Raw genomic sequence first — 14,344 nt, 5'->3', positions numbered from 1 at the left:
CACACAAACTCCAGCACCATGATAGCTTTAAATCAAAGACATGTCAAAAGTGTACTCATCCGTGTTTGTGTAATTATTTGTGGAGAGTCAGAAAGGCAGTTTGATTACAGTCTGCCTTTTTCAAAAAGCGCTTCAGATTTCACTTTGCCACTTTACTAACAATACCTTGATGGATCATTCCGACAAATCTGAAGGTTCAACTCCTAAGTTGAACCTTGTCTGATTAGTTGACAAAATACAACAACATTTAAAAGTGGTATAAATGAGCCAAGAAACAAAACATAAAATTCAAATATCTTTTATCAAGTCCAGCAAAAATACAAAGTATTTAACATAAAGAAGTATCATTCTTGAGATTACCACAAATAAAGCAGTTATTTTTTTTAAATGTACAAAGTCTAAATCTTTAAATAGCAACTGTAAAGAATAAACATATTCAAGTCTGATATTTGGTGGGCTGTTTTCAATTTGTGGAATTGGTTAGCCTACATGAAGATCTTAAATAACAATAAAAACATGACAGACATGTTTTGCATTTACAGATGATTTACCCTCTAAACATTAAAATAAAATAAATCAAACAAAACACTCTGCTAAATCTGGCATTTGCATTTATATTTACTCACACTACTGCAAGTTACTACTGTGGAAGTAAAGAAACTTCACATAATAAGAACATCTACCTGACTGCCAATTACATAAAAAAAAAAAAAAGGAAAAACAACATAATACAACTTCAACATACTTAGATGCACAAATCACAAGGGTGATGTGAATAAAGCCAAAATTTAATATGCAGCTTGTCAATAATCAAGCAAAGAAATCTATAACCTTTCCATATGACATTAATGCTAAGGAGGCCATAACAACCATATATACATAGTTTCAGACCTGTGTTGTTCAGAAATTGTTGCCAAAGTGATCTACGAGCCAGTTCCCCTACATGGTGTCAGATGTTTTTTCATTATGGGAACTAATTGTAATTGTGCATAGACTTGAGTTAGGTTTTTTCAAAGGTCAGGGACATAAATAGAATTGTTTGTTTCAGTTGTACTGTATGAAGGGGGCACCTTCTATTGCAATAGTTGCTGAAACTTTCACCACATAAACCTAAATTATTACACTCGGAAGCAGGTAAAATACTCAAAACTGAAATTACTATTACATTTGACAACAGCAGGTGCAATGGTCAGACCCCAAACATAAAATTAATAAACTTGTGTCACATATAGAACACACTTATGTGTTTTGCCATCTAAAACAATTTTGAGAAGAACTATCGTGTGTTAATGCTCTGGGAAAAACGGGCATATAAAAATAAACTTGTCAGGTACGAGTAAATGAAAACAGCCGAATGCCTCAGTCAACGTAAAAATGTACACATTAATCATGAGGTACATTCTTTCTGGAACGGAAACAATTTGTACACACTCAGTTAAACAAATGATTGCTGACTGCTTCTTCAGGTACTCAAAGCTGTTGCAACTAGAGGACAGGCATTTTCACATTTAGCAACACATTCTATTACTTTACACTTCATAAATAAGGCACCTGGTCACAACAGTTACATATTCACAATGTTGTGAGTGGAAGACAGGCTGGAGATACAAACACCCTATTTAAGTAAAAAATGTCATTCAAAATCTGATCTCCCTTCTCATATTAAGCATTCTGACCTTTAAATGCAGTGCATTTTAATCTAAAAGAATAATTATATGGAAAATGGGAAAAAGTGAGGATGGTGAATGGATTTGTCATCTTGATAACAAAGCTTGATGTTTGATATTACAACTTTTTAAAAGCAGTTTTATAGGCTATTATCTCCAGCCATGCCATTGAATGCTGAAACATAAAGCCAAACAGTAACTACATCTTCTAGACATCATGTAGGACTTGTCTGCAGTCCCTGAACAAAGGGCAAATGCTCAGCAAATAATCCATCACATTTGCATTGTCACACTGAAGCTTTACAAAAGCAGAAATTATTTCCTTCTTCACATCTTTGCCTACTGAAAAAGGTATCCTCTGAAGAGATTGTTGAGAGTACAAAATAGATACTTCTGTCCTTCTGAATATATTTCAGATAAAACAAAATCCTCTGAATAAAGATGATCTCTCTCGTTGTAGGTCCATTTTATTTTGAGAATGATGTCCTAGTGCGCTTAGCTGGGGTCTCAAAGGACCCCAGAGCTCTCTTTGTTGACAATTTTGTTGTACTGCGTGGGAACAAAGCTGCCCGACTTCTCTTTAAGGAGGTCTTTAAAGCCCCACTTCTTGTCAGTGTGGGCTCCTCAGCTTTCCTGACTATTCTAGGAGATGCATTTTTTGTTGTCACAGTCTTTGTGGCCCTCTTTGAAGCGTGACTGGGGCTCCCACTCACAGGGACCGCTATTTCCATTTTTCTCTGGGATCTTGTTAGTACCTGGTCAGGTGAGGTGGGAAACTTGACATCGATGCTCTGCTGTGGGGTTTCAACGGCAGTTTCAGTACCCTTAAATTCAGCAAGTGTACTTTGTGAAGATTCCTTTGTTTGGATTTTTGCACCATTCATTTTGCTGACAGAGGGTTTTTCTACCTCTACTTTCTGTCCTTCAAATGTTTTTTTATTATCAACACTGCTTTTAGATGTGTAAGCAGAGTTACGATCAGGTATTTTAAGTGACCCTAGTCGTTGAGACCGTCGCTTTGGCAGTTCTTTTTTAGTAGCATCTTTTGAGGCTCTACTACTGCCCTGAGCCCTGACTACCTTCTCCTGAACAGGTTGCTTTGTATTCTTTCTGCCACCCATTGCTTTCCTTCTTTCCATTTTAGCTTCAGAACCTCTCATTTGTTTACTGACAGATAGGGGTGATTTCTTAGCTTTCAGAGATGACCTAGCTGTAGACTTTGTAGTGGGCAGTCTTTCCATATTGTTGGATTTTAGGTCTTTTGAGACCTTTTTCAACCTAACAGTGGTTTGATGAACCTGCAACTTCTCTCGAATATTGGAGTACTTCCTTAAGATCCTTGCACTAGCTGGATTCTTTGATTTACCAGAGGACTTTTGGGATTCGCCTCTTTGTTTACAGGCTTGGGCAGAGGAGTGCGACTTAGACAAAGTCCGCATAGTACTGGACATTTCTCTCCTCTCTTTCCCTTTGACTACAGTTGCCACTTGCTGCAGTGCTTTGGCAATCAGTTTCTGACTTTTGGGGTTGCTTTTCACAGGAGAGGCAATGGCAAATTTTTTTAAATGTTTCTTTAAGCGCTCTGCCTGTAGGCTTGGAAATACCCCCTGTGAGGTCCCTGAAGCACTAGAGGAGCTGTGAAAGCACAGCTGAGTTTCTGACGGAAGACGAGTATTTACCTTCTTGACAATGACAAGGGACTTTGTTTCCGTTGATTCAAGGAACCACCGACAAATACTAGTGAGATTAAAACCTTTCATGAAAAGCATTTGGACTGGTGAGTATTTCTGGTGCTCTGAAGACTTTGGTTTCCGTGCCCTGCGCTTACTTTTCCATATAGCTGCCTGTCTGTCTGCTTTGCTTTTATATTTAGTACCTGGCTGTCCCTCTCTGTCCATTTGCACCCAACCTTTTTGCATTTTATCATACTTGATATTTAGATTCGTAATTAGGTGCTGGCTTTCTTCTCCAGTCAGAGTCTGAAAAAATTTGTTAGCTGTTTGTTTTGGGGGCTCAGGTCTTGGTGCAATGACAGGCATCCCTGAGCTCTGGGGCAACACAGAAGTAACAGACAATGGACAGGGCTTCGCTTGAGCTTTCGTTATTCTTTCTGGCATTATTCGGATGGGGCATGCTATGTCAGACTGTCGTCCAGTTGCTGTAAGAGCACTGGTAGAAGGTGCAGCCAATCTTGGTGATCTCAAAGCTACTTTCTTATTGTCTACCTGTGGTGACTGGGACAGATGGAACATTTCAGTCTTACTACTCTCACTCCTTAATGGCATTCTTGTGGGCTTGTCTGACATGGAACAACTGCTATCATCACCACGTGCAAGCCTGTCTTCTAAATATGCTACATTTGGCAAATAATCACTTGTTTCTGCCTCCTTTCTGAGAAAGCTTTTATTTCTTAATGGTATCTGTGCTTGCATTTCAGTCTTTATAGGACTTAGACTTTCGAGTGGACTTGATCTCTCACCGATAAGCTCACTTTTCTCCGTTTTACTGTCATCTACAACCTTTGCAGACCTAAGCTTCTGTTTGGTCTGCATTCTACATTCTACTTCATTTTTTTGTTTTTCTTTAGAAATTGTCTCTACTAGCTGAGGTTTTATTCCACAGTTTAGTTCCACAGTTGACTCTGTGACAATGTTCTGCTGGGACTGCTCAAAGGATGCAGTGGTCAATGGCATGATTAGAGAAGAAGTATCAGGAAGTGGAGGAAGCAGGGAGAGAGAGGGGAGCTGTTCTGTAGACTCGAGAGCATGTGCGGCAGTTGGCTTAGGGGATACAGCATGTACAGTGGGTGATGACACTAGACTTCCTGCCAGCTTCTGGCTGGCTGATCTAAGCTGTCGTGTGGACTCTGTGCTCGGAGGACAATCAACAGGGTGATCACAGAGGACAAGAAAAGTGTCCTTATCACTCTGAACTTTCTTTTGTTTCTGCATTTGTTTGGTCATCGAGAGAAGTTTAGATGTTGGGGTCAATGGTATGTCAGAAGACGGTTCTGTCCTGTGATCAATCATAGGAACACTCTCAAATAATTTTACAGGTTTGTGTGTTTCAGGTGGCGGTTGCTCCAAACTTTTGTTTTCAACTGTTGAAGACGTTTTGGCTGGTGTGTTCTGACTAGAAATAAGAGTTTTTTTAATAGGCAATGTGAGGCTGTTACTTGATCTACGACGAAGACTTCTGTCAGAGGCTGATATGGGTCTACCGTTGAAATAACCCACTATCACAGGTTGTTTTCCTTTTAACTGCTTTGGCAGGGAAATAATGGTGCCTCTTTTTCTACGCCAAGGGGGTAATTTTTTCAGCAGGGCGTCAAGTGTCTTAGAGGACACGTCACTGTCATTATCGTTATCATCAGTCTCTAAAGGGATAACATTATCAACAACTGCTTCAGATGTTTTAATTTCTGTCTCTGTCACCAGTGGCCTGTCAGCTGAACCAGTGGTGTTTAGCTTTTCTGTCATTTCAGAGTTATAATGTATCTGTGCTTCTGGCTGAAGTTTCAGAGGTTGCTCATCATCTATTTCCTCACTTTTTCTAACTTGATTCACCGCCGATGGGGGTGATGGGGCATTATTCTGATTTAGAAGAGGTTGATCGTTGTACAGTGTATTTGATGAAAGATGAGGCTCAGCTTCTTCTGTGGTAATATTTTCTGGTTCAACTACTGTATCTGCTTCTATTTGCTCAGTACATTTGCAAATGTCCTTTTGGAAGTCAGGCTTGTTATTCTTTTCTGCCTCAAATGAAACCTGAGCAGCACTTTCTTCACTTTTTGCTGTTTTCCCTGAAACTGCACTTGTATCTTCTTCTACATCTGTGTTCAGATCTTCTTGTTTGTTTTCTGTTAGAGAGCTCATTATAGGTGTAGGAGGAGACTGTCCCTTGTTCTCAAACTGATCTGTCTGACTAGTTTCAACTATGACATGTACTTCACTAACTGCTACATCTACCATTTCTCCAGTTCCTGGAATTATACTCTCATCTAGCTCTTCTGTGGGTATTTGTTGATTCATTGTCTCCCTGCATGGCCCAACAGGCATATCAACAGGTGGTACACCTTCAGGCTTTGAAAGTATTTGTTTAGGCGTGACCAACGTGATAAGCTCTGGCATTGGATTAGGACAGTTGCCTCTTCCAGCCAATGTCCGCACAGTTTTTAACTCCCAGATCTGATCGGAATACATATGCCCTCTGGTACTTTTTCTGGCATTGCGTCGTGGGAGAATGCTACGCCGTTGTTCCTTAAAGCACTCAGTGATTGGTTTGTCAATAAAAACAATGTCACAGTGTTCAAAATCAGGGTCAGCCATTCCTCTACAAGCAGAGTCCCTGTTCCGATGATCAGTGGATGCCCTGAAGGTCTTCCTTGCAGTCCGTGGAGAGTCTGATGGTATGGTCATATGGACTGAAATAATTTTTGCTGGTGTATCTTTGGCCTGCCCAAGAGTCTCTTTCTGTCTAGCTTGATACTGATGACCAGCCTGGTTGTGTCTTTTCACAGATGAGCTGAGTCTAGCACTATGAGTCTCTGTTTTGTTGGATGAAACTGAGTTAACCTGTCTGTCCTCCAAAGTGTCAGAATGAGTTGAAAGAGAGGCATTGAGCACACAGGACAACTTCTTTCCATCAGCAACATTGCTGGTCATAATTTTCATCTTCAACGGTGCATGGTTACCATAATAGTTGCTCTCTGTGTCCACTGGAGGTGAGGTGTGAGTGACCAAAGCATGGTTACTTCCTAACCCAGGGCTACGAAGATCTATTGCAGAGCGAGCAGTAACAGATGTTTTTAGTGACACTGCATTTTCAGGAGCTCTTTCTATTGTACAACTGCTTGCAGCAAAAGGGGAGATATTTTGAACTTCTAATTTGGGAGTAGATTCACTGGAAAAGCTTAGCTCAGGGCATGACTTCTCAGGTGTGACCGGAATGAATTGTGTAGTAGAACAAGCAGTTCCCCGGATGCCAGAGGTAGAATTAGAGGCTTGGTGTGTATTGGTGGATGCAAGCGCCTTGACCTCAGTCTGTAAAAAACCAATGGCATCTACTATCTGTCTCTGATGGTGGGGGCAGAGTTTGGCCATGAACTGTTCCAGTGTGGAAGTGGACTGCAGGTCTTTTGCCTTTGTAACATGCAGGTCTGTAGACTCCCTAAAGAGAAAAAAAAATAAGCAGATGAAATTTAACAAGAAGTAGAAATAACATTGATTCATACAACTGAGTAGTTTGTAATTTTTATATTTATGCTAAAACTTGTCCTTTGTCTCTACAAGTCCATAATTAAACCTTCTAAAAAGTGGTGGCTCTACATGTTTGAAATAATTTACCAATATATACAATTTGTTTTGATTGCATATTTATTAGAAGTGATTTTCAAAGTGAATCTTTCATCCAGTGAACCTGACAAATTACATTGTTACAACCATTACATTTTTCTTATTTATACAGTAGTTTTTTTTGTTACAATATACATCAAGGAAATTCTAGGCATGCACAAGACTTAATAAAGATTTAATAATGTGTCCCACTTTAATTAAACCAAGTCAAACACATTTGAATGAGCAAATATTAAAAGGGGTACAAAAACCTATGATTAACGAGTTAAAAAACAAAACAAAAAAAACATGCAAATTTAGTTATTGTAATAGGTTTGTGCCAGTGCAAACTAAATTTCATAACCAAGGGGACAGTTTTTTTTTTTTTGGCTAAAGTTTTGTCAGTGAGGTAGGTCTATTATGAAATCTTCCAATACATGTAGCATTTAAACTGTCACAATATGCCAAAAATATATTTATAAGTTTAAATAGTTTCTCTTGTTAAACAGGTAAAAAACTAATTTTCCCAAGCTACATTGTAGTGTTTCAAAAACAAAATGAGCAGAGGAATGAAACAACACCTAGATTCCTGAGGTGATTTATCACAAGGCTTTCTTATGAAAGATTGAAATAACCTTGCAGAACAAGAGGTGGTGGCAACTGCAAGATGAAAGAGTAATCAATAAAATAATGTTGAATCGGGTGGCAGTGGCTCAGTTGGTAGAGTGCATGCCTACCGACCATAGGGTCGAAGGTTCATGCCCCCCTCTTCCGACCACATGCCAAAGTGTCCCTGGGCAAGAAACTGAACCCCCAACAGCCACACCCCATCCCCAGCCATGCAGTGCCGGTCCCAAGTCTGTTAAAAATTTGGGAGGGTTGCATCATGAAGGGCATCGGCGTAAAAACTGTGCCAAATCTACACGCGGACAAATAATCCGCTGTGGGGACCCTGAACTCACAGGATAGGCCGAAAGGACAGAAAAATAAAAAATTAAAAAAAAAAAAAAACTAATTCAAAGCCTATAATTGATGATAAATAAAAACAACATTATATTTGTACTAATATAACTAGTATAATTTTGACATGAGGTGCATTAAAAATTGTGGATTACCTGTTACGTAGCTTTTACTCAGTGAGTTTGAAAAATAATCAATATTAGGTATTAAATGATATTTATTGGATCAAGCAAGCAATTTGGATGCGTTACTGCCAGAGACAAGCAAAAATGCTCATTTTAGTGTCAATAGGAAAGAATGAAACAACAGAATAGTGAATAAAATATTATAGCTTTAAATCACAAATGATGGCGTGAATACTTCAAATGGACATACAGTACATCTCTGGTTTTAGTATTTTGCATTAGGGAGGTTTTTTGTATTTGTTTTTTTTTTTTAATCAAAATACGCTGTGTACTAAACTGTAAAGAAACTTGCTAATTTATTAGTCCATTGGTCAACTTCCTACCTGCACTGAGGTTATAATGACAAAGTATAAATAAAATGGTGAACAGGGGGTTTGGTTCTAACTATAATTTGTACAGCATGCTAAAATTTAAAGATTAAAAATACATTTTTAAAAATATAAATAAATAAATAAAATAATAATTGCTTGAAATGGAACCTGACTTTTTTTTTGCTAAGTTCAATAACGTCACTTCACTGCTTGCAAGATCTGAGGAGTCAAGTGACTACCTGAATAATGAGTGGCAAGTGTTATCCCTGAGGGTTTTGCTCTACATCTCACCACTGCAGTAAGAAACTGACACAGAGTTCATGCCTTTTTTCCAAACAAATAAATACTCTAACAAGCAGATGTAACCCAGAGCACAACTCAATTACATAGTATTCTACAAGCACACTAAGAGGTTTTGGTAAAATGTTCATATACTGTACATTACGAATATAAATCAGTTTGTACTATTGAGTGAAGGTATTTCACGTACATCTTCAGTCCACAATCAAATTTTTAACTTGTTTAGTTTAGTCTAATTGATGCACTGTGGACTTGACACTAAATGCAGCAACACACAGCACTTCCAGTAAAAAAAAAGTTACCATATATCACCAACTTCTGACTGACACATAACTTAGTCTAATCATGCAAAATACATCCAATTCCATTCTATAACATTGCAAATGTTCAATCAAATGTACAAAATACGTTTTTCATCAATATTATCTAATCATTTGCCACAGCATATGCACATAAGAGCCACAGCATATGCAGCTAGTCAAAATTATGCAGCAATCTTAAATGTTATCTCTTTACATTTTATACTTATGTTTATAGACACAAGTTGCTTTTGTCAAACCATTCATTACAAATCTTATTAAACCAATATTAAGAAAAATTTCAAAAAAAATTTACATCAGTTTGACTAGGTAAGTAAACAGAGGTAAACTCTTCCCCCACTTCTGAAATAAAAATGTTTCTCATAACAAACAGCCGCAAACAAGAAGCCCCCCTACACTGCTAAATTCCAACCAAAAACAAGAATTGAGATAAATAAATAAATAAATCAAGATGATATTAACTACATGAATAAATGGACATATTTATACATACTGGCAGAAACCTATATCAACTTTACTTAATTCTTTCTACAATAAACTGTGTTTATGTGAAGCTGCTACAAATAACAGCTATAACAACAATATATTGCAATTTGAATTTTCCAGATGAGGTAGTCAACTACTAGCTTTGCTACAATGGACAATGAAGAGCACAAAAAATGTTTTACATGTGAATAAAGCCAAAGCACTTTTACAGTATGTTCTCAATATGTTAGATAAAATGCCTTGAAATTAAGTGCGACTTACAAAATGCTAGATAGCTTTCAATGCAGAAACAATTTATGACAATGAAACAGCAAACTAATTTTAATCATAAATGTGTACCTGAAGAAAAAAAATGCAATTAGAGTTTGATTAATTACCCAAAAAATCCCTTTGAGCAAAAAATATACAAAACAAATGTCTGCATTTAGAGTGAAAACTATCAGTACACAAAAACAACTAAGAGATATCCAAAAAGTTAGTTGTAAGTTTACCATTTCAGAAAGTTCTACAATTGTTACAGTGCTATTATTATACATGTGTGCAATTATATTTTCTGTTTGTACCAAATCTCACTAAATATTTTCCAATGTAGGCAATTTAATGCAGTACATGGCAGTAAATACAAAAGCTGAGTTAACTGCTTATATTTACAGACTAAGTGTGTTTATAAACCATCCATGTTCCTCTATTCAACATTGTGTATATGTAAAAGGCTATAAAGGTTTGTGATAATGCACAATGAGGTGTCCTGATGGAGCAAAATAATGAACAGAGCAGAGTCAAAGAGTTGCTTCTACCAAGTCCACTAGGCAAAAATTCTATGAAATTATTATGTAATAACAATAGGATCAGGCCTAATAAATTGTATTCATTTAAAGGAAATGTATATTCTATTAAATGTGACAGTCTGGAAATTTATCAGTTAATTTCTACAATAACAAGATTTTTTTTTTTTTTATTGAAACATTGCCTAGTAACATGGGCAAAAGGTTGTGGGAAGGAGGCATGATTTCACTAGTAACCAACAAATATGTTAACTTTCTTAGCTAGCAATTGTTAGAAAGACTGTAGTCAGCCAATTGTTAAATTCCACATCTTAAGATTCATCTGTCGATCTGCTGTTTTTTATTTTATTTATATATAATTTTTAAAACACTCACATGAACACAAGAACAATCTATGTTCTTGTTTACCTGAAGTAAACCTTGTCAAAAATACCTCAATACAGTCCGACAGCTATAGTTTAGCTACTGCACATTTTGTGACTGACTAATTACAAACCTAATTCATAAAATGTTGGGTAAAATGTAAATAAAAACAAGATTTGCATATCATTGCATTCTATCAACCCATATTTTAGTCACCATAGAACATAAGCAACATATCAAATATTGAAACAGACATTTTACCATTTCATGGAAAATATTGGCTCAATTTGAATTTGATGGCAGCAACACATCTCTCAAAAGTTGGAACAGGGTGATGTTTACCATTGTGTAGCATCTTTTAACAAAAGTCTGTAAAACATCTGGGAAGAGAGGAGACCAGTTGGTGGAGGTTTAGAGGAATGTTGTTCCATTCTTGTCTAATGCAGGATTCTAGCTTCTCAACAGTCCTAAGCTTATTTTATGATGCGCTAAATGTCTTCTGGTGGTGAATGTCTGCAGGCAAGCCAGTTCAGCACCCGGACTCTTCTCCTTTGAAGCCATGCTGTTGTGATGGATGCAGTATGTGGTTTAGCATTGTCTTGCTTAAATATGCAAATACTTCTCATAAATACTTCTCCATTTGTTTTATTATTTGCAGCAATTACTTTCCAGCCTTTTGTTGCCCCTATTCCAACTTTTTTGAGTTTTGTGTTGCTGCCATCAAATTCAAAATAAGCTAATATTTCCTATGAAATGGTAAAATATCTTAGTTTAAACATCCAATGTTGTTAAGTTATGCTCTATTGTAAATAAAATATGTGTTGATGAGATTTGCAAATCATTGCATCCTGTTTTTAATTAGGTTTTACACATTATCACAACTTATTTTGAATTGGGGTTGTAGAACATTCATCAGTACAGAACGTCATCCTCACTAACCAGGCAAATCTGTTTAATTTACCCAAGCATTTGACAATTCGATCTCCTGTGGCATGGGTGGGCAAGATGTTTATAATACGTTTTACACAATTATGAAAATGCTAACTACATTTTTACATCATTTTGATAATCAAAAGAAAACAAAGAAAATTTCTTGTATCTTAGACAAGAAATCCCAGAGATAATACCTGAAATCTGAAAAAGATGAGCCCTAAATCAGAGAGAAAATGAAATAATCTGAAGGCTTGCACTGGTGCTGAAATGCTACTGACACCTAGTCAAGGTAGGCTGTGAAGTAATCTGAGTGTAGGACACAATAACGTGTCTGAAAGACATCCTTAAATGTTACCTCAAACAGGGTATTTAGGTATTCCCCTTCCCCATTATAGGTGACTTATATGAGGCAATTATTTAGTTATGCATATCTGTAGCTGAGGAATATTTATGTGTACAGTTATTCAACATCGGATGTAAAATGATGAAATGATATTAAGAGGAAAAACAACTATTCATTATGCCAGTGATATAGGCTGAAGAGTAAAGTGAAATTTTGGACAACAAACCATGATATTCCAACATCTTAGAATATAGATTAATATTTGGCTATCAGCTTGTGATTAATAAATAATTTAAATTTAATTGCATGATAAAAACAAACTGTAGTGTTAAGCAGTAATGGACAGCTGTACATCTCCAGTGCCTCTTTCTGCCATAGATGTGCATTAACAAAACATCGGCATACTTTAAATACAATTTATAAGCATCCAAATACAATAACAGATGTTTAATATTGTTTCACCCACACTTGCAGGGGCAGCTATAGTTTAAACATGGTGTATTACCATGAGCTCTGATTAGTACTGAGAGAAGACACCAAGGGGCGCCACTTTCACTTGTAACTATGTGTAAGGTGCACATTTATAGACAGGAATGATCTTTCATTTCCATAAATTAAACAATAAACTGAAATCTATCAACAATATACTATGATATAGTAAAAGTAAATTAATGTTTACACCTGTTGTGTCAAGTACAATCTGCAGGTTAGGGAAACTGCGTTTTAAATAGACGACTGTACAAAAGTATATTAATATATGAATGACCAAAAGTGAGTGGTAAAATCAAATAAATTAATATTAAATATCTGTCCTTTGATTTAAAAGTTACACACATCTATTGTTTTATAGAAAATTAAATTACTACCACTGTCTGGCAAATGCAAGTTGCAACGGATCAGTACAACGGATATCAATCATTTGATAAAAAGTTTTGATCGTGGCAATCCTTGTCATTGTCTTCAGGTGCACCCTCTTTTGTGAGAACCAGTGTACTGGATGTTTGAAGTTTACTCTCTGGGGACTGTGACATCCCCTGTTCCTCTGCCTGGTTTATCAGCTTCAGTTTCTTTTTGGGGGAATGTTTCAAGGTCCCCAGTCGCTCTTTGACTTTGTACTCCAGGGTGCTGTGTGGAATCCCATAGATCGATTGGGCTTTAGACACACTCATTTTCCCACCCATCACCACCACAATAGCCTCTTCCAGTAGCTCAGTGTTGTACTGTCGATATCGCCCACGTTTTTTCCTTGGCTGCTTGTTACTTAGGTCTGACTCTGAATCCAGAGCACAGTTTCCCCCCAAGGCTTGGCGGTCTGTGTTGTAAGGCCAATATTCCTTCTCAGAACCTGAGTTATTAAAACTTCTTCTGCACTTTTGCTGGATTTGTCTGGGGAGAATAGAACAAAGTTTTTTTCCCAGACTATTTTCACAAAGTGAATCTGAATAGTCAGTTGGTAGGGAATCCCAAGTCGTATCTGTTCCTGTGGCCAAAACCCGTACCTGGGGAATCTTGAGGTCAAAAGATGATGTTTGAGAGAGGGAGGGGCTGTGTTCCCTGCCGGTTTTCTGGAGGTTTCCCTTCTCATAGGCAAGTGATTTTGTTAAAATTCCAGTGGCTTCCAACAACCTGGGTATGTCTTTAAGATGTTCACTATCCTCACTGTTAGTTTTGAGTTTGAGGAGACCTCTAAAATTAGTTTTGGAATTCCAGGAAGCAGATTCCTTTCTCAAAAGATCAGCAGGACTGGAACTGAGGTTATGGCTGAGGGGTGACTCTGGGCCGCTCTCCAGATCGGCCTCCTCTTTCATGTGCAGCGAGTAATCAAAAGATGAAGAAGGTTTAAATTGGGTGGAGTGGCCGATATTCTCCCTTCTACTCCCATCCTGTAGGCTCCTCATAAACAGCCCGACTTGTCCATCCGCTCTCAAGGATCGCCTGATTGGATGGAAGGAAATTGGGTATAAGCAAAGCTTGCACAGTGCTTTTTTTCTCTTTACTAAAGGAGGATGGGTTGGGGAGGGGAGGATGTTGGCCACTCCTTTATTTTATGACCTTGCTTTGGTAACATCACTATCTTAGAATGACTCAGGTGTTGTGTGTGACTCTTAAGAACAAAAAGGCTCAAGTTAGACATTTTTTATTTGCTTTCTTTCAGAATTGTTTACAAAATTTGCAGCAACATAAGAAATGAGAAACAAAAAGAAAAGAAAGACCTATGAAACAATGGAAAAAACATAAAGAGAACATAAAAGTGTTAATGTTCCTGTGGCTCAAAAAGCAGACCCATAGAGAGGGAATATTTGTCATTGTGATAAGGCACCAAGGCATGTAGCTGTGAAGGCACAATAATTTTGCCAT

The 14,344-nt window shown here is 37.3% G+C and overlaps 1 protein-coding gene across 4 annotated transcripts in view; it reads right to left on the bottom strand.

Annotated features, from left to right (window-relative positions):
• Positions 1-282: 282 nt before the first annotated feature.
• The window catches only part of wu:fc17b08 (ligand-dependent corepressor), a 26,005-nt gene continuing 11,943 nt past the window's right edge, over positions 283-14,344 (bottom strand). For 3 of the 4 annotated variants that reach the window (XM_067520446.1, XM_067520455.1, XM_067520465.1), the window contains one exon: positions 283-6,836. In XM_067520446.1, the coding sequence (XP_067376547.1) occupies positions 2,135-6,836 (4,702 nt within the window). In that variant the 3' untranslated portion in view covers positions 283-2,134. Of the gene's footprint in view, positions 6,837-6,883; positions 13,922-14,344 lie in introns of those variants that run through there. The other variant, XM_067520474.1, reaches the window with a different exon arrangement.

This window comes from Channa argus, chromosome 1 (genome assembly GCF_033026475.1).
Source record: "Channa argus isolate prfri chromosome 1, Channa argus male v1.0, whole genome shotgun sequence".
In the NCBI taxonomy this organism is placed as follows: domain Eukaryota; kingdom Metazoa; phylum Chordata; class Actinopteri; order Anabantiformes; family Channidae; genus Channa; species Channa argus.
Note: the sequence above shows the minus strand (reverse complement) of the source record. Positions and strands in the feature narration are given on the sequence as shown.